Genomic DNA, 27,610 nt, shown 5'->3' with positions numbered 1-27,610 from the left:
GAGAGAAATGTGGTATCCACATATAAATCAAGTATAAAAACCAAATGAGTATTCATATTTGAACTGACTGTTTAGAGTTCATAATGCATGAGCAAAACCGAATGCTTCTGTGATGACTGCCCTTGTACTGTTCACTATGTAACTTATTCATTATGTAAGAATTTGTTCTACATGTAAGAACTTGTTTGTTATGCCTCAGAAGATTGGAGACTGACGAAAATTAGGCTTGGGGTGGATTAATGATTGTGCATTGAGCATTGACTCCCCTATACAGAATTTTATTGTCGTTAACAACCATTTGATCAATAAATATGAGAGATGTCCTCACAAAAAAAAAAAAAAAAAAAAAAAAAGGACAGACTTCCAATGGTAAAATAAATAAGTAACCGGGATGTAATGTATAGCATAAGGAATATAGTCAAGATATTGTAACAGCTTGGTAGGGTGATAGCTGGAACCTAGAATTATGTATATAAATGTTCTACCACTGTGTTGTACACTTGAAACTAATGTAATGTAATACTGTGCGTCAACTACCTTTCAATAAAAAGTAATTATTTAAAAAAAAAAAAAAAAAAGAATCAGCTGAATTGACGATAATAACTCAATTAACATTACCCAGTCTGAAAAACAGAAAGAAAAAGAAAGAAGAATAATGAACAAAGGCTGAGAGACACCAACATGCCTACCAAAATACACATAATGGGAGTCCTAGAGGGAAAGGACAGGAGAGAAAGAAAGATAGGATATTTAAAGATATAATGACAAAAACCTTCCCTGTGTGGATGAAAATAAATGACTCCAAGTAAGATGAAGTCAAAGAAATCTGAAACTAGAACCATAATCAAACTGTTAAAGATAAAAGAGAGGTCCTTAAAAGGACATAAGCACCCTGTTACATAGAAAGGATCTTTAAGAGGATTATTAGCCAATTTCTCACTAGCAACTGTAGACACCTGTCCTATTTTACTTGTGTTGCTAAAACAAAATATCAGAGTAGGTAGCTGAAACAACAGAAACTTATTACAGACAGTTTTGGTGGCTGAGAAGTTGACAGTCTGAAACTTGTTACAAATTATGATCTTAATAGTAATCCTCCAGATAACCATTAAGAATATAACTCAAAATATAGAGTACACCCAACTATATGAAACAGTACACTAAAGTAAATCTAATACTAAATAAAGGCCAGTAATGGAGGACCTGAGGAACAAAAAGACATAAAATACATAGAAAACAAACGGCAGAATGGCAGAAGGACTTCTTATCAATTACTTTAAGTATTCTATGACACCAGAGTTACTCAGATACCAAATCATCACAAGAAAACAGGTATGATATAAAAATTCTCAAAATACTAGCAAACTGAATTCAGCAGCTCACTATAAGGATTTTTCCCAATGATCTGGTTGGATTTATTCCTGAGATGCCAAGATGGTTCAACAAATGCAAATCAATATGATACATAACATCAACAGAATGAAAGAAAATCATGTGATTATCACAGTAAACATTGAAAAAGCATCTGACAAAATTCAACATCCATTCATGCAGAAACTTAACACAGTAAGCACAGAAGGAACATATCGCAACATAATAAAGCCCATATATGATAACATATATATTGTCCACCTACTGTTGTGAACATATATTTTGGCCACAGCTAAAATCATACCAAATGGTGAAAGCTGAAAGTTTTTCCATTAAGATCAGAAACAAGACAAGGTTGCCCATTCTCACCATTCCTATTCAATACAGTAATAACAGAAGTCCTAGCTAGAGCAATCAGGTAAGAAACAGAATAAAATGTATCTAGATTGATAAGCCAATAACAAGTAATAAGCTAGAGTTAGTCAAGGAATGTCCAATAAAGTGAAAGTCAGGACCAGAGAGCTTTACTTGTGAATTCTATCAAACATTTAATGAGAATTAGTAGTAAACCTCTTCAGACTCTTTCAAAAAATAGGAAAAAATGTATCTGATAAGGAGGTAATATGCAGACTATATAAAGAACTCATATAACCAACAACATAAAAAACAAATAACTCAATTAAAAATGGGCAAAGGACCTACGTAGACATTTCTCCTGAGATATACAAAAGGCCAACAGGTACTTGAAAAGATGCTCAGCATCACTGGTCATTAGGGAAATGCAAATAAAACCACAATTAGATTACCACATCACACTTTTATGAATGGTTATTATAAAAGCACCAAGAAACAACTCTTAGTGAGGTGGAGAAAGAGGAAACTTGTGCACTGCTGATGGGAATGTAAACCAGTACAGCCACTGTGGAAAAGAACATAGAGAATCCTCAAAAAATTAAAAACATAATTACTACATGATCCAGCAATTCTGCTTCTGGGAATATATTCAAAGGAAATGTAAACACTAACTTAAAAAGGTATCTGTGCCCCCATATTCATAGTAGCAGTATTTACAATAGCAAAGACACAGAAACAACCTAAATGTCTACTGATGGATGAATAGGTAAAGAAATGGCTACATATGTATATATATAACATGCACACACACACATACACACATACAGACTAGAATATTATTCAGCCATAAAAACCAAGGAAATCCTGCCATTTGTGACAATATGAATGGGCATGAAGGCTAAGTGAAATTAAGTCAGCACAGAGAAAGACATATAATCTTATATGTGGAATCTAAAAAAACACCCAAACTTATAGAAAAAGTGATCAGACTTGTGGTTACCAGAGGAGGAATTAGAGGAAGGTAGTCAACAGGTACAAAACTTCCAGTTATAAAGTACTAAGGATATTACATACAACATGATGACTATAGCTAACACTGTCATATGACATATAGGGAAGTTATTAGAGAGTAAATGTTTAGAGTTGAAGGGCCCCCACCAGTAAGATGACGAACTTCCGGCTTCTCTTCCGGGTCCTCAGTTCCCGACGGTGCCACCTAAAGACCAATCACCTCTCTCCCCGCTCCCACTCCCAGAACCTAGCCAATAGCCACCAGCCCCGTAGAAGTGACACCACAATCACCCCATGCCCCTTCCTATATAACCCAGCACCTTTCCCTAATAAGCGGAATTCTCCGGTGAATTGCTGCTGTGTGTCCCTCCCTTCCTTTCATTGGTGCCGAAACCCGGGAGACGGGATACCCCAACTGGGCCCCGTCTTCCCCCTGACACCAGCAGCAGCTTGCCCTCGTCCTCTTTTTCCGGCGCTGGCTCCTCACACTCACCACTCCTCTCCGGCCTTTGGGTAAGTTTTCCCCAGGAGCGGGCCGCTCTTCCCCGAGCTATCACAATGCCATTGACCGTGATCGTCCGGCAAGGCCCTGACGCTTGGGGACGAGGAGGGAACTCTCCCCGCCTCAGGCCTTCACGGCTGCAGCAGACCCTCAGGCCCCCCTCCAACAGCCATAAATTGCCGCCTCCGGCCTTCACAGCTGCTGCAGACCCTCAGGCCCCCCTCCAACAGCCATAAATTGCCGCCTCCGGCCTTCACAGCTGCTGCAGACCCTCAGGCCCCCCATCCAACAGCCATAAACTCCGCCTCAGGCCTTCACAGATGCGACAGACCCTCAGGCCCTTCCTCCAACAGCCATAAACGAGGTGACTCCTTTGTGGATGAGAACGCTCCCTTTTCCCCCTTCCTCCTTCTGTTCTGCCTGCTGAAATCCGTTCCGTCCGCCGAAAACTCCTAGTACTAAGTACCTCAGACTCCGGCACTCTGCCTTATTAGAGAAGTCTGGGTGACGACCCACACTTCCTAAGAAACCGACTCGTATACGAGTTTCCGCAGACCACCAAGAATCATCGGGGACGCCCTTTGTCTCCTTGCGGTCTGTTCCCAGTCTGAGGATCTCCATTCGTCTTCCCTTGTTTGTCTCCTTCTCTGTCCTTTAGCCACGGGAGCCTCCTCATCCCTCCCTGAAAGTTCACCTCTTGAATGCCTGCTCAAGTATCTAGCCACCCTCTCCCTGACGCCTGATATAAAACCAAAACTTCTCCGCAAATACTGCTCCCAAGATTGGCCGACATACCCACCTAGACAATAACAACCAATGGCCCGCAGGGGAAACTCTTGATCCTAACATCACTAGCGATCTCTTTAAGTACTGCCAGCGCCTGAAAAAATGGAAGCAGATTCCCTAAACTGAAGCTTTCCGCCTCCTCCTCCCGCCTCCCTCGCCACCGCTGCCACCTCCTCCCCCTGCCTCCCCCCAAGTTCTCCTAGCCTGCAAGCCGTCTCCCCTGCAAAAGCCTCCCGTTCACTCCCTTCCCCCTCCTCTCCTACAACAACCCCTCCCCCTTCCTCCACCACCATCTCCTCCCCCACCTCACCCCCCTTGCAGTTCAAGCCTGAGCCTTTCAGCCCCCCTCTAACTAAGTTGCAAGAGCCTCCTCTGTCTTTGCCCCCATCACCTGTTTCTCCCCCACAGACTGAGCCAGAACCCTTCAGTCCTCCTCAGACTCGGTCCCGAAGGCCTCCTAAAATTATCACACACACACCCCCGGAGGTAGCAAGATCCGAAGGCATCATGCGCGTTCACGTCCCTTTCTCCTTAAGAGATTTAGCCCAACCTGAGAAACGCCTACGTTCCTTTTCCACTGATCCCACAACATATATCAGAGAGTTTCAGTAGACCCTCCAGTCATACAGCCTCACAAATCATGACATTTTCATGCTCCTGGCCAATACCCTCCTTCCTGAAGAGCATAGACGAGTTTGGGACTTCGCCCAAACGCACGCCACCTAAACCCACAGGACTGACCCCACCTATCCCCCTGGCCCCACCGCTGTCCCCGAACAAGACCCACACTGAGATTATAACACCACCGTGAGACTCTGCTCTCGAGATATCTTCGCCTGCTGCTTAATAGCAAGTCTGAAAAAAGCAGCTCGTAAATAGTCAATTTTCAAAAGCTCCCTCCAAGTTCTTAGACAGACTCACTCAAGCCCTATTACAGTTTACCAGCCTGGACCCAGGAACGCCTGACGGGAGACATGTCCTTATGACATACTTCCTGGCTCAAAGCTACCCCGACATTAAAGCTAAACTCAAAAAGTTAGAACAGGGCCCTGCTAACCCCACAGACTGAGATCCTAACAGTGGCCTTTAAAGTCTTCCATAACCGGGAGGAGGAGAAAGAACGCCGTAAACAAAAGGCTGATCAGGCCAATTTCCAAATGTTGGCCCAGCTGATAAAACCACAACCTGGGCACTCTTCTACAAACAAGCCCCCCACAGGAGCTTGTTTCAAGTGCAGACAAGAGGGACATTGGTCAAGGGCGTGCCCCTCCCCCAGATCTCCTACCACCCCATGCCCCAGATGCCACAAAAAGGGCCACTGGAGGTCTGATTGCCCAGCCACCCGAAGGGGAGGCTGGACGAACAACCCCCATCCTAAGCCCACCGTAGTGGGGCTGGCAGAAGAAGATTGACCATTTCCATCACCAAACAAGAGCCCAGAGTTACTTTAATAGTAGACAGTTGCCCCATCTCCTTCCTCCTAGATACAGGAGCCACCTTCTCAGTCTTGCAGGACTACCGGGGCCCTACCACGCCTGCCATTACTCCTATAGTCAGGGTAGGAGGTAAACAGATTTTCCCATTAAAACCCCCCCCCCCTTTTATGCACAATCCAGGACAATCCCATACCTTTCTCCCACTCCTTCCTGGTTATGCCCAGTGTCCCATCCCCTTACTAAGATGGGACATCCTTTCTCTCCATGTTTCCATAACTATATCCACTCCCACAGCCCCCAGTACTCCCTTTCTAATGGCCCTCATAGCCGACGACACCCCTCTACCCAATGAAAGCTCCAGTTCCGCCCTCATACACCCTGTAAATCCCAGAGTTTGGGACATTACAAGCCCCTCCATGGCTCTATGTCCTCCTGCCTCTATCAAATTACGTGACCCCTCTCAGTATATCTGTCAAGCCCAATACCCCCTAACCACTTCAGCCCTCATAGGCCTCCAACCCATCATTCAAGATCTTTTAAACAAAAATTACCTCAGACCCACTCACTCCCCGTTTAATACCCCCATATTAGCTGTTAAAAAAAAACCAACAGTTCTTTCCACCTCGTCCAAGACCTTCGCCTCATCAACATGGCCATTGTCCCTATCCATCCCTTAGTCCCAAATCCATACACCCTTTTATCGCTGCCCTGCCTTGGCCTCCCGAGACCCCTCCTCCCAAGATTTTTTCGCCTTCACCTGGACGGACCCATACACAAGACATTCTGAACAACTGACTTGGACAGTTTTGCCACAAAGCTTCCGAGTCCACCTTATTACAATACGTGGACGATCTTCTACTCTGCAGTCCCTCGTGGGAACAGTCTCAACTTGACACTGCCTCCCTACTTAACCTTCTAGCTTCCAGAGGTTACCGAGTATCCCCTGTCAAAGCTCAAATCTCTTCCCCTTCTGTCACTCACCTCCGATTTCTTCTATCTCAACAAAGAAAGTCCATTACCTTAGACAGAAAACGGCTCCTCTCTGACCTGCCCGGTCCCAAAACCAAGACAGAAATCTTTTCCTTTCTAGGCCTGGCTAGGTATTTTAGAGTGTGGATCCCTAACTTCTCCCTGTTGGCAAGACCCCTATACGACCTCAGCAAGGGCCCCCCTAAAGAACCATTATCCTCCTCACCCCGACACTCCTTCATTAAGCTCCGTCGAGCCCTTGTGGAAGCCCCAGCTCTCCATCTTCCCGATTTGTCGAAGCCCTTCTCATTATACACTCATGAGAGGTCCAGTCAAGCTCTAGGAGTCCTAGGCCAATATTATAGCCCATCATTTGCCCCAGTAGCTTATCTTTCCAAGCAATTAGACACCACAGTTCAGGGATGGGCCCCCTGCCTACGGGCATTAGTCGCTGGACAGCTCTTGCAGAAAGAAGCTCATAAACTGACATTCGGGGCGCCCCTTACCATTCTGTCCCCACATCACCTAAAGGATCTCTTAACCTACAAAAGTTTACAGACTCTCCCTCCCTCCAGACTCCTGACCTTACTGTCCTCTTTCCTCCAAAATCCCGTTCACCCCCTTTGCCATCCATACCCGAATCATGACTTTTTCCTCCTTTACCGCTCTCTTGCTTTTTCTCCTCATTCCTATTGTCTTCCCCGCCACCCCAGCCTCCTTTGTATGGCAATTCAAAGTAAGACAGACTTACACACAGCATCAAACAAAAGTTACTGCTCTCATTGCCACATCAGACTGCCCTCTGAAAGGCTGCTCTGAGCCTTTATACCTCCACTTTCCTCCCTCCACCGAAGTGTTCACTAGCAGCTACCTTTATTCTCCCTACCTCTGCTTCCTCTATGACCAAAGACAAGCCTATTGCAGGAGATGGCCAGACACCTACGGGGGATGTCCCTACTGGTCTTGCGCCATTCACTACATGGGTAACTCCCGGTACCCACAGTATCACTCCTCCAACCGTTTCATGAAATACCCCAACAGCTCATTCTCCTTATCAATCCCAGATCCCTGGGACTCTCGATGGGCCGCCGGGGTCACAGCCTCAGTTTACTATGGGGGGTCCTCAACCCCCCACGGTACCCGTCATATCTCTCGAGAGCATGTTCCCTCTCACTCCCAGATCTCTCAAGTCGCATCAGATATCGGACATTCCGAAAAAGTCATTATCCAAACTCTTGAAGGCACTTCTTCATCTTCTTATTCCTCCTACTCTTGGTTACAGCTTATTCAAGACACCACCATCTTTCTCAACCACAGCCTCAACACAGCCAATTGTTTCTTGTGCGCATCACTACAGCGCCCATTGCTGGCCGCCGTGCCCCTTAATATTTCCAACTACTCCTTCCATGCAGAAGGACAACCCCTCCGCCCCCTGGCAGACATACCCCTATGGGAACCAGAATATGCAGATAATCTCACCATCCACCACTGTGTAGGCCCAGCTCCACCCCCCTCCAGCGCACTTCACTGCCTCTCTATCTACACCCCTACCTCTGGCTCTAAGACTTTCACTCAACCGGGACACTTATTTTGGTGTAATGGCAGTCTTTTCAACTCACTGCCTCCCAACTCCGATATACCCTGCATTCTCATCACTCTAATCCCACAGCTTACACTTTACAGCATGGCAGAATTTCTTGAGCTCCAACCTCCCTTGCCCTCGCACACAAAAAGGGCTGCTTTCCTTCCCATCATGGTCGGTATCTCTTTGACCACCTCAGCCATTGAGGCAGGGTTTTCGAGAAGAACCTTGGGTCACTCTCTATGGGCAATTAAAAATCTCAACGACAAACTTGAGGGAGCCCTGACATCCACTGCCGATTCCCTAGCCTCTCTCCAAAGACAGGTCACTTCGCTAGCTAAGGTCACCCTTCAAAACCAGCGGGCCTTAGATCTGCTTACAGCTGAAAAGGGCGGCACCTGCGTCTTCCTTCAAGAAGAGTGCTGCTATTACATCAATGAATCCGGCATTGTAGAAACTGACATTACCAAACTCACCGACCTTGCCTCCAGCCTCCACTCTGTTTCCAATTCCAACCCATTCTCTTCAATACTAACAAACCCCCTCCTTACCTGGCTCTGGCCCATTGCAGGCCCCATAATAATAATTCTTCTCACCTGTCTCTTCTTACCCTGTATAATGAAGTTAATCAAATCCCAAGTCGGAAAAATCTCTAATCAAACTTTCAACCAGCTTTTACTCAGGAACTACCAGCTTTTAGCCACAGAAGATCCCTCACCCTCACGTAACCTCCTCACCACACGCTGAGATGGACCCCTCTCTCCGCTGAAAACTGTTCCTGGAAACAATGGCCGCAGACGCCTGGCTCCTGGCACCCATATCCTCTTGGCACCAATGGAATCAACAAGTCCTCGACCTATAGTTACAAGGAACCTTCATTGATTTCCAACCTGAAGAAGTCCACATCTACTCGTCCTTACTGTGGGGAGTCCTATCAACCCTTTCCCCCCAATCCTCAAGCCCTCACTCCCTTCTCCGTCCCCGTTCAGCAGGAAGCAGTCAGAAAGAAAGCAATGTCCACAACCCCATAGAGGAGAAAGGGGGGAATGAAGGGCCCCCACCAGTAAGATGGCGAACTTCCGGCTTCTCTTCCGGGTCCTCAGTTCCTGACGGTGCCACCTGAAGACCAATCACCTCTCTCCCCACTCCCACTCCCAGCACCTAGCCAATAGCCACCAGCCCCGTAGAAGTGACACCACAATCACCCCATGCCCCTTCCTATATAACCCAGCACCTTTCCCTAATAAAGCAGAATTCTCCGGTGAATTGCTGTTGTGTGTCGCTCCCTTCCTTTCAAGAGTTCTCATCACAAGGAGAAAATTTCTTTCCTTTTTCTTTTTATTGTATCTGAGAAATGGATGTTAATTGAACCTATTGTGGTAATCATTTTGTAATGTATATAAATCCAACCATCATGCTGTATTCCTCAAACTTACACATTGATGTATGTCAATTATTTCTCTATAAAACTGGGGTGGGGGTAAAACTAAAGACTAATGTCTCTTATTAATATAAATGCAAAAATTCTCAACAAAATAATGACAAGCCAAATGCAGCAGCATATAAAAAGGATAATACATGATAACCAAGAGGTGTTTATCCCAGAATACAAATTTGGTTCACCATGTGAAAATCAATCAACGTAGTATACCATATTAATAAAAGAAAACTGACATTATTATCTGAACACACACAGAAAAATAGCATTTGACAAAACTCAACACCCTTTCATGATAAAAATACTCAACAAACTACGAATGAATAGAAGGGAACTTTCTCAATCTGAAAAAAACTCTCAATGGAAAACCCAGAACTAACATCACAGTTAATGGTGAAAGCCTAATAGCTTTTCCCCTACCATCAGGAACAAAACAACATATCTGCTCTTACCACTTCTATTCAACATTGTACTGAAAGTTCTAGCCAGGAAAATTGGGCAAGATAAAGAAATAAAAGGCAACATGGGAAAAGAAAAATGTAAAACTATATTTATAGATAATATGATCTTACATAGAAAGCCCTAAAGATTCTACCAAAAAACAAAAACAAAATAAACCCTAAAACTAGAACCGATAAATGAGTTCAGCAAAGCATCAGGATATAAAATCAATGTATAAAAAATTCAGTTGCATTCCTTATACACTAGCAATAAACAATCTGAAAATGAAATCAATTCTAACATCATCAACAGAATAAAATACTTATGAATAAATTTAACCAAAGTCATCCAAGACTTACACACTGAAAAATACAAAACACTGTTGAAAGGAAAAAAGATATAAAGTGGAAAGACATGATGTGGTCATGGATTTGTCTGGAAGACATAATATCGTTAAGATGGCAATACTTCCCAAACTCATCAACATATTAAATAAATCCCTATCAAAAATCCAACTGGCTTCTTTGCAGAAATTTACAAACTGATCCTAAAATTTGTATGGAAATTCAAGGGACTCAGAAGAGTCAAAACCGTCTTGAAAAAAAACAAAGTTGGAGGACTCATACTTTCTTATTTCAAAACTTACTATAAAACTATAGTAATCAAGACATTGTAATACTGGCAGAAGGATACACACAGACCAAATGAATAGAGTTCAAAAATAAACCCATACATTTATGTTCAATGGATTTTCATCAAAGATGTCAAGACCATTCAATGGAAAATAGTCTTTTCTAATTGTGTGAGGACAACTGGATATTTATATGCAAAAGAGTGAATTTGGACTCGTACCTTACCATGTATAAAAGTTAACCTCAAAATGGATCAAATATATAAATGTAAGAGCTAAAAAACGTAAAACTGTTAGAAAGAAATTTGAGTGAAAATGTACATAGCCTTCATTGGGCAATCTTTAGATATGACCAAAAGCACAAGCAAGCAAAGAAAATTAGGCTGAATCAAGATTAAAAACTTGTGCATCAAAGAACACTATCAAAAGAGTGAAAAGACAACCCACAGAATGGGAGAAAATATTTGCAAATCACTTATCTAACAGGGGATTAGTATCCAGAATATATTCTCTTACAACCAATAAAAGGACAAACAACCCAGTTTAAAAATGGGCAGAGTTTGAATACATTTCTCCAAAGATACACAAATGTCCAATAAGCACATGAAAAGATGCTTAACATCATTAGTTATTAGGAAAATGCAAGTCAAAACCATGATGACATATCACTTCATACACATTATGATGGCCATAACTTTTTAAATGGACAATAACAAGTCTAGACAAGGAACTAAATAGACTGGAACTTTATACATTGCTGACAGCAATGTCAAATGGTACAGATACTTTGGAAAACAATTAGTTTCTCAAAAAGAATGACTTAGAATTACCATATGACCCAGCAATTCCACTCCCGGGCATATACTCAAAAGAACTGAAAACAGGTATATGAACAAATACTTTTACATGAACGTTAATACCTACACTATAAATAATAGTCAAAAGTGGAAATAACCCAAGTGTTCATCAACTAATGAATGCATAAACAAAATGTGATATATCCATACAATGGAATATTATTCATCTATAAAAAGGAATAAAGTACTGATACATGCTACAATGTGGATGGACCTCAAAAACATGGTAAGATGTGCCAGACACAAATTATCTTGTATGATTCCACTTCTATGAAATATTCAGAATAAATAAAGCCATAGCGACAGAAAGTAGGTAAGTGGGTTGTCAGAGGTTGGGAATGAGAGGGAAGAGAGAGTGACTGCTTAATGGTACAGGATTTCCTTTTGGGGTTGATAAAAATGTTTTGGAACTAGACAGAGATAACAGTGGCACAACACAATATGTGCATTAAATGTCACTGGACCATACACTTTACATCTTATGTTTTGTGAATTTACCTCAATTTGAAACCAAAAAAAGAAAAGGAGAACTGAAAGGTGTTCACACAAAAACTTGTACAGAATTGTTTATAGCAGCATTAATAATAGTGAAAAAGTGAGAACAACCCAAATGCCTACCAGTTGATGAATGGATAAACAAAAGTGGTATGTCCATACAACAGAATGTTATTCAGCCACAAAAAGGAATAAAGTACTGTCACATGCTCAACATGGATGAACCTTAAAAATACTATGGTAATTGAAAGAAGCCAGACACACAAAGGCCACATACTGTATGATTCCATTTACATGAAATGTCTGGAACAGGCATATTCAGAGACAGAAAGTAAATTAGTGTTTGACAGGGGACAGGAGCAGGTGAGGATTGGGACTAACTGGTAATCAGTATTGAGTTTATTTTTGGGATAATGGAAGTGTTATGGATTAGTGGTAATGGCTGTACAACTTACTGAATATGCTAAAAGCCACTGACATATGCACATTACAATGGTGCATTTTATGTAATGTGTAGCATATAAAATAATATAAAAAGACTTATCACCTTACAAGAAGTACAGGTTAAACATAAAGATAAGTTAATATAAGTTAAAAGGACAGAAAAGGATATATACCATGCTAACATTAACCATAAGAAAACAAGAGTAGCTACATTGACTGTAAAGCCAAGGATATTTCTAGAGGTAAAGAGGATCATTTTACAGTGATAAAGATGTCAATGCATCAGAAAAATATAAGTCTAAATATTTGTAATCCTAATAACATACTTTAAAATACATTTTGTAAAAACTAATAAAATTACAAAGAAAAACAGAAATCTACAATTATATTTGGAGATTTCAAAGTATCTCTCTGAACAATTTATAGAACAAGTAGACAGAAAATCGGTAAGGATACAGAAGACTTGAACAATACTATTAATCAACTTGATCTGAATGACATTTATCAGATACTCCCAACAGCAGCTGAATAAACATCTTCTTTTTATTGTGCACAAAGAACATGTACAAAGATGGACAGTACTCTGGCCCTTAAACAAGTCTGAACAAATTTAAAGGATTTGTAACTGTTTTTTCCTTAATATAAACCAGTAATAGTTAGGGGGAAAGGGAGAGGGCAGGGAACAGACCTCCTAAAGGAAATGTGTGGAGACAGAATTTGGTTGTAAGAATGACAGGAGATCCACTGAGGACAGTCCAAAATGATACAGTGATGTCCTAATCTAAAATACCAGTAACATCCTCTAGTCTCCCCACAGTGTCCAGTAAAAAACATTCTAAACCAGTTATGAAATCTAGAAACTAGTGTAATTACATGTAAAAGGTTATATTAAGTCTCAGCTGTTCAGCTACCATATTCTTCCCTTCACACAAAACAGAAATATATTGTGAAAATGAGAAAACATTTGTCAAGTGCTTGTACTAGTAGGAATAAAGATAAAGGTAATTTATGATATTAACACTTTTGCTTAAAAATAAGCATTCACAAAATAATTCATCAAACCCACTAAAATAAAATTAAAACATGTTTATACAAAGAAAATATTTCTTTTTGAAGAAATGTTATAATAAATCTCTTCCCTACTTCCTCAAATAGAGCAATATTCTTTCCCATGTAAAGTAGGGTTAATAGATAAGTTTAGACCAATGTACCTTTTAGTACACGGTAACAGTTTCATTACTTTAAGCACCTCACCTTATGAGCTGCAAAGCTTGATTCATTTTTTTCTAGGGCTCTTTTTGCATACTCTAAGGCTTCATACACCAAGAGCCTTTTCTCCTCTTCTGAGGTTCCGCTAAGCTGAGCTATATCACGTGATGCCCGGGCCAACCGCCACAGTAACTCTGCATCTTCACTAATTTGAAATAAATATTAAGCAATCATTTTAGCTCAAACTCAAAAATTGTTAAAGGTCACATCACTACTGAATACATAAGGTTCTTCCTCACAGAGGATATAGCAAGTAACATATCAAAAGCCATTATTCATAATGTTATATTTAATCTTTTCTTTCACATAATTTTGCTAAAATTTCCTACCAAATATCAAATATTATGTACACACAAATATTAACTTACCTATAGTATCTAAAATACTTTCCTTAGAAAATATCTTTGTTTTTAAATTCTCTATGTACTTGCCTACAAAATTTAATGTGTTACTTGAGGTCTGACTTCACTGGCACTGTGCTTTAGATAACTAACTGGTTGAGATAGTTCATAAGATGCACAAACTTTCCAGGGTCATTCTCTAAAGAACTAAACTGCTATATCCTTAGCCCCCAATACAGTACCTGGCACACAACAGGTATATGACAAATATCTGTTGATGACTGAATATAATATAATCTCAAACTATATCCTATGCTGGAATATGTCATCCAGGTCATGATGCTTGGAATACTTCAAGGGCACACTGGACTTCTTTGAAGAACTGCTATTTAAATATGATTATATAAAATAAATGGTTAATAAGTAAAATAGCAACCACAAATAAGAGTTAGGAATACTTTTAAAACTTCAAATTCCTTTTTATTAAATTTTTACCTTTAAGCCTACTATATTATATTTTTTTATACTACATATTTCTTAATGAAAAATGGTATTCACATCAAATTTTGAAACTAAGGGTAGCAATAGTATATTCATAATTCAATGAATATAGAGTAACTACCTTATAGCTTACTTTTCAGGTAATCAGTAAAATGACAATAAAATACCAAACCAACACATCAAGTTACATTGCATTTTTTAAATATTTGCTGAAATTTATTTTAAATATTTGCTAAAATCTTTTAGTCTTCAACTCCAAAGACTGTAAAAGAAAAAAAAAAACACAACAAAGTAGGAGGGGAGAATGGAGAAGGAAAGATGGATCCCACAGAAACTAAATTTAGAAATTAAAATTGATGAGTCTTGAGAAGAAAGCTAATTTTAGGAATATTAAGAACAGTAGCTGAGAATTACTCAGTATTTTTAGTTTAGGAGATCAAGTAGATTAGTGATCTTATTTTAAAGAGCTGAATCTCTGTCCAATTCCATCCTACAAAAAAAAATGAGTACACAGTGATACTCGACTAAACATCTAGTCTAATACTAAACATACAAAAAAGGAGGTATTTATTATTTCTCTTAAAGACTGTGCTTCTATAGTGATACATACCATTCAATGGTGGCATGCAATTATCTTAATTCATTTAAATCTTATACTGATAAGAAATTATCTTAAAGGAATGAGAAATATAAAATATAGATAAATGAGATAAACAAATAATCAAATGACTACCCTGTATGATCCAGAACAAAATAACAAAATGGAAAATACCTTTCAGCACTCCACTAGAACACGTAAACAGAACTACCTTTCTAAATCAATGAGATACATGTAGCACTTTTGGCATACTTAATATAAGAATGAAAAAACATACTATAAATTAAACCCTAAGAAATATTATTTTGAAGTAAAAACTTAAAAACATTGTATTTCAAGCCCCAAAAATCATTTTAATTGTTAAATAACACAAAAATTTTGAGGAAACTGCAAACTCAGGTCTGTCATACATTGCCCACCTTTCCTTGTATTGGGTTAGCAACTGATAAAGTTTTTCTGTTTCTCCACTTTCATACAAGTAGTCTGCCTGTTCAAGGATTTCTTCAACTCCAAAGACTGTAAAAGAAAAAAAAGACACAACAAAGTAGATCCTCCCAAACTAGATGGCAATAAGTCTAAGAAACATAAATACTTTTATATACGAGCACAAGAAAGCAGATACAGAAATCACCTAAAAAGAAAGATAATAAATTATGAAGAATCTAGATGTTAAGTGTAGTAGAAAATAGTATGACACTATCATAGTAAGTGACTTATTTACTGAAGCCATGGACAATGAAACACCAGAGGACTTACTCTGGTCCTGACTATGCAGCATGTTTTTTACTCTGACCATTCCACGCTCCTGCTGCTACTGCTGATTCCACGACCCACTATAGAAAATGATGGTATTTCATTTTTGGCACTGAAGATTATTAATTTGTATGGACTCCACCACATAGTCTTCATAGATTCTCTTTATGACCTAACTTACACAAACACTGTTATAGAAAAGTCAAATCTGTCATTAGAAACTTAGATAAGTTAACTACACAGAGAATCTGAAACTCACTTCAATGGCACTGTGCTCCAACCAATTCATTAACTAGTTTAAAAACTACAATACACATAAACCTTACAGTCTAATGCTCAAAAAGTTTACTAGTTATTGAAAAGGAAAACAGTAAGTCTGAATTTTAGGATATTCTAGTTACTACAATACAACATACACATTTAATTTTGTCTTTTGTAAGAGTGCTGTATTACTTAGTCCTACATGTAAGATAATATTTCAATTATCTTGGTATGCTTTAATTAATTATAGTGTATTTGACATTAAAAAAATTTAAGCCTTTGAAAAATTAAAATCTAGACAAGAATGAATTATGACACAACTAATGTAAAGTGAAGTATTTTTTTAAGTCAAAATCATACATAATTATACTAAAAAATTAAGTGACAATAGCAAAGGATCTCTAAAGTAAGATTTTTTTCACCCTCTTTAATCCTATTTCAATCTGGTTAGATGCTATAGTTTCACAATTTTCACATGGCTGGTTAATTTTCTCAAGTTTACTTCCATGCTATTCTACATTTTTATCAGTAGCTGAATCTACAAATTTAGGTTGTAGCAACCCAAAGATTCTTAAAAAGAACTATTAGTAGTCTCAACTTTCTCAGTTGCTCTCTGTGGTTAGCAGAATAATGGCCCCAAACATGTCCACATCTTAATCCTTGGAACATGTGAAAATGTAAAGGTTACAGGGCAAAGGGGGAACTAAGGTTTTAGATGGAATTAAAGTTGCTAATCAACTAACCTTAAAATAGGAAATTATCTTGAATTAGCCAGGTGGGCCCAATATAATCACAAGCATCCTTGAAACTAGAAAAGAGAGGCAGAAGAAAGCCAGAGATAGGACAGTGGAAACAGGTCAGAGCGAAATGATTGCTAGCTTTGAACATGAAGGAAAAGGGCGTTTAGTCAAGGAATATAGAAAGCCTCTAGAAACTGGAAAAAATAAGGAAACAGATTCTCCCCTAGAGACTCCAGAAAGGAAGACAGCACTGCCAAGACCCATTGTGGACTTCTGAACTACAGAACTGTAAAGTAATAAATTTGTGTTGTTTTAAGTCACAAAGTCTGTGGTAATTTGTTACAGCAGTGAAAACTTATGTAGTATTAAATATATTGATGTGGCATATTTGAATGTACACATAGTATGTATAAGTACTAAACTTACATTTAATTCTATTCATTGTTTATTCTGCCTCCCTGAGAAGACTGATGAAGAGATTACTGTCCATAACACGATCTAAGAATTCTACATTTTATCACCTATGTAAAGAAAAATGTTGAAATTTAGTGAACTTAAAATAATTTAAAGCTTTGTGTGCAATAATTCTTTTACAACTTCTTAAATCACTTATTTCTTTATTATACAGTAAAGCTATAGCATCCAGGCTTTAAATCTTTTTTTTGATTCTAAACAGAAATTTCTAAAATCATACAGTATGCACATTTATAAGAAAAAAAATGCATTTACTCAGACACTACAGACTCACACAGGCACTAGGATGGGAGCATGAAGACCACTCACAAATCTGCAAATTAGTTGTGTGGGGTACTTTTTATTTGTTTAATATTCTGTACTTTTCCTAGAAATATTAAAAAAATACACTATGTTACTGATATAAAGAGACCATATTCTATAAAATGCACTATTTTATTTAAAGCAAATTATTTTTCAACTTATGTAATGAATAAACATCCCAAATTGAACTGAGATAGTAATTCACCTACAACTATAGTGACATCCTAAATTTAGTCTAAAATGAATATGCATGAGATCATAAAAACTATTAGAATTTTTTTTTAATGTCTATGATGTGACATACTGCATATTAAGTTAGCAAACTTTGGTTTTCTAGTTTTTCTTGCTAAGGGTACTCTTAGCCAGACAGGAAGTATAGGGACATGCAAAACAGCTCCAGTTCTGAAGTCTCTCCATATAGGACTTATAAAGTAGAAAATGAGAATCTAGATTTCCTACTCTAAGATTTTCCTAGATACCTGAAGGCTCTATAGCAGCCACATTATCAAAATTTAAGGGAAATTTTTCTCACTAACAATACTGTGTCTCAGCAGTACTGGAAGCAATGCCTCTAAAAATTCTGTAGTACAAAGAAATGCATATGAAGGAGCCCCGACCTCAGTTCTATAGATTCCTCAGTAAAGAGGAATCAATAAAAGTATATGAAGATATAACTGAAGTAATTATATGTAGAAACCTTAAATAGAGTCATTTGTAATTATCTTTGAAGCATTCTACCAGTGAACTTTCATACACACACAGAGTACTGTGAAGGTATTAGCATATCCTGAGGGGCATTACATTTTTAAGGAAATAATGATAAACTTTCTATTTGGAGTGCTTCATTACTGCTGACATGTGGGTATTTGGCATTAGCTTATAGTAAATATAGACATTACCAATTAAAGTATAAGTCCTACAATCCCATCCAACTGAAATGCCAAAAATATATATGCTCTTAAATTAATGTCTAAATGTGTCTCACTTCAGAATATGATTTAACTCCAGTAAATGGAGGAAAAAAGTTTTTAATTGGCTTCAATGAGCATGAGGCAGATTTAAAGAGAACTAAGCAGAATTTAGAGAAGTGGAATTATTTGAAGACCAATTCCTAAAAAGTATGAAGGATCACAGCTTAGCAAATGCAAGAGAGACATATGACAAAGTAAAACTTGTAAGGACCAATAAGTTATAATTTTATGGGAACACATAATTTTCTAAGTTAGAAGAAAATCTGGTTTCTATATTTTATCAGTGATTGATGCTTTTGGCTATGGCCTAGTCTCACACATCAGATTACATGAAAATGCCAATCAACTAATTACAAAGATTTTGTTTCTTTTAAGAAAACAAAGCTAAAGAAAATCAAGGCGGTCAATATCCACACTGTTCTTTGCATTAATTCTCTTTTTTTGTACCTTGGATTCTATTTATTACATAACAAAGAACAACTAGCAAAGTACAGTCTTTAGTAGACAACCTGTATCCACCTCAACCTATTAACTACAACAGTGGTAATATAAAGCCACAATATTTATTTGGGATAAACCCTTTATGTAGTCATTTTAATATTAACATTACTCATTCTTTTGAAATAGAAAGTGTTTTACTAAATTTAGGTTACAGATCATTTTTGTTAAAATATTACATACCTCATGACTAATGTGTTAAATTTATATTTTGGATATTTGTAATATCCGAAGAAAATTTCCTACCAAATCATTATAGTAGATATTAATATGACATGCTTATTCATTGATCCTATAGGTATAATTTTAGTGTCTTTTCTTTCATTTTACTAAGTTAAGAGACAGCATTTACCAAACAAATAAAAATAAATGATGCAGCCACCCCAGGACCAAGACAGCTCTTCATTTGCACTAATTTTAAGTGCTCAAAAAATGTCTAAAAAATACAGAAAATTCTAAAATATAAGGCAGTTTTCACTAAAATCTGTAATAAAAACAAAATTTAATTTTCAGATAAGTTACACCTTAGAATGTAAGACTTTTTTTCAAGGTCAAACCACGGTTTTACTTGGTGCTGGGACTGGAACTAACATTAAGAGTTATTTTTGTGTGTACATACTTTTCATTAAGAGTTATTTTTGTGTGTACATACTTTTAAATTTGTAAAGGAAGTTATCATTTTCTTAACAGTATATAAGTGAACATAGTTATAAGCCAACCAGAGCAAAGGAATTAGCATGTACTGGTGAAAGAATCAGAATTTCTGTAACACAATAAACACATACATCATATATTCTTTTAGATCAAATGGCAACCACACACACACACACACACACACACACACACACACACACACACACACACACACACACACACACACACACACACACACACACAGCAAGTATCAGTACAGCAGAGGCACAAAAAACATCTTTGATGGAGTCCTTTAGGAATGTAAAACACAAGTATCATCAAGCATCTGGATGCTAAATGACATAGAGGGCTCAATGAACAGGAGTCACTCTATCCCATTTCATTTTTCCAACTTCGAAGAATTCAAGTTTTTTCAAAAATTTGATATACAATTCTCTAACCACAATCTCTTCATCAACAACTTCAGAATAGTAGCTTTAAACTTTAAACCTTGAGATCTTTTTGAGTTTTCCAGTTTTTCTGCATACTTTCTCAAACGGGCCTCCTCTTCAGGGGTCAGCTTTACCTTTGTAAGTCCTGCAATACCATTTCATTATCTCCCAATATCCAAGGAACACTAGGGAATACTTCTTCATTTATTCCACAGTGGCCCTTACTTATGGAAGAAACCAGATGCACCCTCCTAAGATTCTTCAAATTGCTTTAAGTTAAATCAGCCATTGATGGCCAATGGCCCAATTAGTGTACCCTTTCATTTTAACGACCTCACAGCCACAGATAATCACGTTTATGGACATTTTCCACTGCTCAGGATCTTTATTCATTCCTGTATCTGAGTTCAGATCCTTCAGAAGGACACCAGCAATGTTAACGCCACTCCACACAGGTACACTTGAATCTCCATGCTCTCCAAGGATCCAATCCATGACACCTTTCAGACTGGATACCAAGCCTTTGCCCAATAAAGAAATGGAAATGGGCAGTGTCCAGATTATAGCCACTTCCAATAACATGGTTTTTGGGAAATGCATTTAACTTTCAAGCTACATAAATTAAGATGACCACCGGATTAGAAATCATTATCCGTATGCAGTGGGGACTACATTGGGTAATACTGGAAAACATTAAAAATGGATATGTTTTGCTTGACTACATCAAGGTGTGTTCCTCCTGTTTTTGGGCGTGCACCTATTGCGATAATCACTAGATTGGAGTTTGCAGTGACAAGATAATCTGTGCTGAAAACAATATTTGGCATTTTCATGAAAGGGCTGCTATGTTTTAGATCCACTGTCTCACCCTTCAGTTTGCCTTCATCAACATCCACAACAGCAAGTTCATCAGCCAAGCCCTTTAATAAGATGCTGATAGCACAGGCCATGCCAACCAACCCAATTCCTATAATGGACATCTTACTGAAATGAATGGTCTCCTCCGAAGTGACATTCTAAGTAAGGTCACACTTGACAGTCACCATCTTGGGAACGTGGGTGAAAGGCCAACCATCCCAGAGCAGGATGTGATCCACCTGGTCAGGATACAGAGCCATCCCCCAGCAAAGAAAATTCGCTCTTACAGCCCCTACTCTCTGACTGGGCCACAGGACTCTCAAGCCCAATTCATGGCCACTCACTCAAGAAGTGGAGAGAGAGAACGAAGGAAAGCCACACCAAAGTTCCTTGATGCACAAAGTAAGGGGACAGTGGCCAGTCTTATGTCCTCCTCACTCCCACTACTGTGGCTGCACAAGTCCATGCCCTGCTCATATAGGCCTCAACAGGATTTTGCGCCTTAAAAAAGTATTTTTACTTTACTGAATATGCAGTACTTTTTTATCATGAAGACAGTTCTGAAAAAATGGACTAAAAATCATTAAGCCTAGAAGGAATTTTGGCTTTGCCTTTCAAAGCGCCGTATTTTGTTGCTTTGCACTTCTTTAATGAAATGAACACTGAAACTGTAACAGATGCCTTGATGTGAAGCAAAACATGTCCATCTTTAAATTAATGATTTCCAATATTAACCAAAAAAGATGCATAAGAACTCTTTTCTCTGCTCTGACACTTTGAAGAAGCTTAACTATGTGAGCCTCTTTTCAAAAATTAATACTATATTGGTCCACACACAGACATAAAAATCTTAAAAGTGCAACCACAGGGCAGATCAAAGATAAACTAAAAAAATTAATATAATGTGATAAATCTGCTTGTCCTAACTACTTTACAAGGTTGCTATGAGAACTGAAGTTATGGTGAAATGTCAAGGGAGCTTTAAAAAGCTGAGTTGTTGCAAGTATTGGTAAAATATCTCACTGAGCCACTGATAAAACCATGTCCTCAACTTTGCCTTTCATGAAAATGATACACTAAAAAAAGAGAAAAAATAAAAACAACCATTCTCAATTATCTGCTTTTTTAAAGATAACAGTCATGAATAAATGAAATCAGTAACTAGAAATGTCCCACTGATATTCTCAAATTCTTCATCTAACAGAACTTTAATAAGAGCATCTACTCAAAATTAAGTATCTGCTTCTTTCCTAATCACCCTCTTAATGATTAAAAAGTGGGGATTGTGAAAAACAAAAAAAAGCTTTTAGTTCACGCATTAAGAGTTTTTCTCTAGATATACTGAAAATTTTTGCTCTGTCTACATACACAACTGGTTTAATTAAATTAAATTTTTAAAATATGGCAAGTCATAATGTTACTTCCCTATAATGCCAAATAAGAAATTTGATGGCATTTTTCTAATTTTCAACCAGTTACTTGATATTTAGTACCAAATTGCATTGTTTGCAAATGAAATACTTCTATCTTAAAGTAACTGGGCCTTTCTTAATATTTCAAGAAGGGTATAACATGTTGGCATTAAAGAAACAGAAGAACCATTGTATAATCCTAAAGTAGGGGTTGGCAAACTTTTTCTATAAAGATCCATGGAGTAAATATTTAAGGCTTTGTGGGTCAGAAATGGTTTCTGTGCTATTTTTTTTCCCTTAGCCTTTAAAAATATAAAAACCATTCATAGCCCAAGGGTCATGTAAAACTAGTAAGTATTAACAGAGTGTTTCTCACTGAAGGAGTTCTAGCTGCTAGAAGAAATTCTATATACATATATATATGTGTGTGTATGTATGTGTGTGTGGTGTGTATACAGTTAACTACAATAACATAGGTTTGAACTGTGCAGGTCCACTTACTGGCTGATATTTTTCAAGAAACATGTTGGGAAAAGTGTTTTTGAGATTTGAGACAATTCGAAAACACATTTTCTCTTCTCTAGCTTACTTCATTGTAAGAATGCAGTACATAATACATGTTATTGTATTATGGCTTACCTTTGGCTGTGGCATGAACCACAGCAGCCTGAAAAATGGCTTGGTAAGTTTCAAAGCCCATATAAGACAAGGCTGAGAATAACAGGCTTCTTTTGAAAGCTCCTGGGTTTCCCAACACCTATGGAAACAGTTACGTCAGAGTTATCAAACAGAAAATTTGAAGGAACTGCACCCCCAAGCAAAAATTCCATCAACTTTTTTCTACCTCCAAAGCAATCAACTCAAGCTCAAAATTTACTTCATCAAATTCTTCAGTAAAACTATTTCACATTTACCTTATAGGGAGAACATATCCTGTTAAAATTCTTAACAACTTATCATAGTAGTTTATCACAGCCATGCTGAAAAGTGCTGGATTGGAAGATCTATATATTATTTGAAGAGGCATGGGTATTATGATTGCATGAGATAAACTATGAGACACCAATGTATAATAAGTGTCAATCTTAAGAATGAACAAGATGAGAAATATCAAATATGGTAATGACTACACTTAAAAAAATGCACGACTTTAAGTGAAAATATGTTCAAAAGTGATCCATAAAACCCATAGTTTTAAAATAAACAAATAAGCAAAGAGCATATCAAAAGAGATTTAGAAATTAATTTTGTAATTATGACCAGAATTCTCAAGACCAATGGCAGAGGAAGAATATACTGGTATCACTCCAGCAATTCTTCTGTTTGCCAACAATTTTTCTTTTTCACATAGCATCATTTTTTTCCCTTTCTGCTGATTCATTTCCATCAGCATAAAAACAAGCTCTATTATCTTTTTAAGTTGTTACTTTTCCTTTCTTAAAAACAAAAAGCAAAAAGCTTCCTCTTGACTTCACATCTCCCTTCAGTATCATTTTCCAACATCTCCTTACAGCAAAACTCTTAAGAAGTTGTCCATACTCTGTCAACATGCCCTCTCTTCCCATTCTCACTTGAATTCACACAGATCACATTTCTATCCCCACAACTCCACTGATGGTATTCTATTTAAGGTCACCAAGGATGCTGCTATTCCAATTTCTTATGGTCAGATCTGAACTTGACCTATCAAAAGCATTTGGCAGCTGATCATATCCTTTTTTTTTTTTAAAATAACAAATGGATATTAAATTTTTTAAGAAGAGCTGTACTGAGATATAAGTGACATGCAATAAACTGCACATAAATAACATGTACAATTTATGAACTTATGTATAAACCCATAAAACTATCACCATCACAAATCAAGAACATGTACAATTTATGAACTTATGTATAAACCCATAAAACTATCACCATCACAAATCAAGACTGCCCCCTTAATTTCCTCCTGCCTCTGTAATCCATCCAGTCCCTTTCTTCAGCACTTGCTGTGCTTGCTCTCTCACTCTTTAAACACTCTTCGCTTGGTTTTTAGAATACTACTCCCCTGAATTTCCTCTAACTGCTCCTTCTCTTTTGTTGGCTCCTCATTTCCAATACTTCACTGCCTATGTATGTCCTGGGCTTAGTCCCAGATCTTTTCTCTATGCAGTGCTCTCATTTCATTTCATGGCTTTAAATATCATCAACAATGCCCAAAACATGCAAATGTAACCTAAAGTCAGAATGACTCCTCTAACCTTGAGAATCGTATATTTAGCTGCCTAATCAACATCAGTCCTCACATGAAGCATAACAGGCATCATCTCAAGTTTATCAGCCAGAACATCTATTGTTTCCCTCAAATCCATTCCTCTTACAGTTTTTCCTTTCACAGTCAAAGGCAACACTATTCTAGTTAATCACATTTTAAAAAACCAACCAACCTTGAAGTCATTTTCAATTCTGTCTCACAACCCACATCTGATCCACATTTTAACTTCTCATATGTATCTACGGTAGGAATGAGGAATCCAACATGTTCCAATTTCCTGAGGGGTTTATATGCTTACTTGAGCATGACTAGTCAAGATACTGCAGACAACTGGATTCAAAACAAATCAATGACAAAATAGTAAAACTAAATTTGGCACCGTCACATTTTTAACATATAATTTTCTGAATTTATTTGTATTTACCAAAGAGAAGCAAGATAGGGTAAGGGAAGAAGCTGTAACTGTGGGTGTTTGTGCATGGTTTGGTAGCCGTACCTGGAAAAAGAAGAGAAAAAGACTGATACGATTTTATCAATGAGTCTACTTACCTATTGCTCTGGCAGGTATATCACATAGTTGAAAAGTTTACACAGACTATTATATCTTGAAGAAACTATATATTTAGAGTGTTCAACTTGTCGATATCATGCTCAATAAACAATATTCTGGCTTTTTCAGAGGGGAGAAAATGCACTGTTGGGCAGCTGACATTTATATTTTTCACTGTAAATTAATATAGTGAAAGTTTACCAGCTGGACTCTTATGTCTGGTTAGTATGAATTAACTCTCTACACATTTCTAGGAAAATAGATAAAACTCATGTTTCTGGAACCAAAAATTATCAGTTAAAAGAATCAGGACTCAGTGATACCTTCAAGGAGCTAGTTAACAACTTCTGAGACTGATACAGCTAAAATGTACCAATTCACCTTGTATCTCCAATACTCAGCACAATGCCTTTCATATAATCAATTCTCAAAAAATATTTGTTAAACAAAAGAATCAAGCTATCTCTTAGATATGTCTTTTCTTCAACACAGATAATACTAACTTCAAGCTAGAAGAAATTAAAAATACAAACTTATCACTAGATGGAAAAGAATGTCTCACCACCATCTCTCGGTTTTCCTCATAACTTCCGGCCAGCTCCTCCTCTCTTAAAATGTTGGAATTCTTCCTTGATAGGTTCTAGCCTTCTCACTTTACTATTAAGTACTCAAAACCACTACCACAGCTATGCTGAAGTCTTCTGAAATTGTATTTTCAGTCTTTATTCAAGTCAGGTGAATACCAGAACCTATCAAATTACGTCTATTCCATGTCAATCATCACCTTCACCTTAATTAAACCAAAACATAACTCATCTCCTCCTTTACCACAAAATTGCTTTCTGCAGTACTTTTCCAGTAAATAACACCACCCATCCTCTTTTCTAGCTAGAAACCTAAGAATCTTCCTTAATTCCTTCAATTCCTACACCAAAGCTATCTTTTAAGTCTGATAAGTGGATTTATTCAAATATTAAGGATGTAAACTTATTTCCATTTCCATGGTTACCGCTAAAACTCAAACCACTACATTTTTCACCTGTCCTATAACAATCTTTTTTTTTAATTTTAAAAATTTTTAATTTTTTTATTAAGGCATTATTGATATACAATCTTATGAAGGTTTCACATGAGCAACATTATGGTTACAACATTCACCCATATTATCAAGTCCCCCACACACACCCCACTGCCTTCACTGTCCATCAGAGTTGTAAGATGCTATAGTCATTACTTGTCTTCTCTGTGCTGTACTGGCCTTCCCTGTGACCTACCTATATTGTGATTGCAAATTATAGTGCCCCTTAATCCCCTTCTTCCTTCCCCAGCCCCTCCCCTTTAATAACCACTAAGTCCCTTCCTAGAGTCTCTGAGTCTGCTGCTGTTTTGTTCTTTCAGTTTCACTTTGTTGTTATACTCCACACACAGTGAAATCATTTTGGTACCTGTCTTCCTCCGCCTGACTTATTTCACTGAACATAATACCCTCTTAGTTGAGCAACTAATTTAAAACTCTTTGTTTTAAATGAGTACTTGTCTGACTTGAGCCTTCTTATAGCCCATTTCAGTGTAAGATTCTAAACTCTATTTTTAATATGTGCATTTTCTTACTTGTGTTCAGTATATTGCCTACTGAGTTTTTCCATGGTATATTTCTCCATGCCTTATTTGCTGCTAGACTCTGGAGGTGCAAAGGTGAGAAGGATGTGGAAATTAGGTCCTGTAATAAACTGATACCTTCTTATATGGTATTACATGGTTTAAGTCCCAGGTCAGTGACTGGGTTTGCATGTTGTGTTTTAATATTCTTCTAGGGTATGACCTTGTAATTTATTATATCCTTCTAACCAAAGGAATATTCCAACATTTGCATCAAATATGTTTGTAGCATTTTCCTGAAAGGATATTGTTTTCTTATGACTTTCCCTCCCTAGTGTCATCTTTGTGGATCTCTTCATTATGAATCTAGTTCTTTGGGTGGAAGGATCATCAGCTGCCATTTCCTTTGGTACTTTTAACTGGTATCCTTGCAGTGTGGTTTGGAATTTCATAATCACTAACATTTTTGGGTGCATAACTTTGGAAGCTTGAAAAAGGTAAACTTTTAAAATACTGCTTTTGTTCAATAAGTGAGGTGTGAAATAATATCTCAATGTGTATATACTATGCTTGGAATGCAAAATGTAGCACTGGAGAAAACTACAAAGAATAATCATTTTGGAATAAAGGATTTTTAAAAAATTTAAAGGAAAGATAATAACACTTTAAAAGACATTATTTAATGTGCTTTCCACTTTTTAGGTTGTTTATATTTTCTTCTATTTCTGATGGACAAAATTAAAAGGAAGGCTTGACTCTGAACAGGACACAGAACATTTCCAAGAGCACCCCAAGAGAGTAGGAAGACTGACTTGAAAAAAGAAAG

The 27,610-nt window shown here is 37.7% G+C and overlaps 1 protein-coding gene and 1 pseudogene across 4 annotated transcripts in view; both read right to left on the bottom strand.

Annotated features, from left to right (window-relative positions):
• Positions 1-27,610, bottom strand: part of RMDN1 (regulator of microtubule dynamics 1) — a 61,491-nt gene that overhangs the window by 22,027 nt on the left and 11,854 nt on the right. For all 4 annotated transcript variants that reach the window (XM_036925097.2, XM_036925098.2, XM_036925096.2 and 1 more), the window contains exons 2-4: positions 23,021-23,138; positions 15,446-15,542; positions 13,572-13,731 (exon numbers count right to left, since the gene is read on the bottom strand). In XM_036925097.2, coding sequence (XP_036780992.2) covers positions 13,572-13,731; positions 15,446-15,542; positions 23,021-23,138 — 375 coding nt within the window. The remainder of the gene's footprint in view (positions 1-13,571; positions 13,732-15,445; positions 15,543-23,020; positions 23,139-27,610) is intronic.
• On the bottom strand, positions 17,353-22,662 carry LOC130682861 (L-lactate dehydrogenase A-like 6A; annotated as a pseudogene).

The sequence above is a fragment of the Manis pentadactyla genome, chromosome 3 (genome assembly GCF_030020395.1).
Source record: "Manis pentadactyla isolate mManPen7 chromosome 3, mManPen7.hap1, whole genome shotgun sequence".
Taxonomy (NCBI): domain Eukaryota; kingdom Metazoa; phylum Chordata; class Mammalia; order Pholidota; family Manidae; genus Manis; species Manis pentadactyla.
Note: the sequence above shows the minus strand (reverse complement) of the source record. Positions and strands in the feature narration are given on the sequence as shown.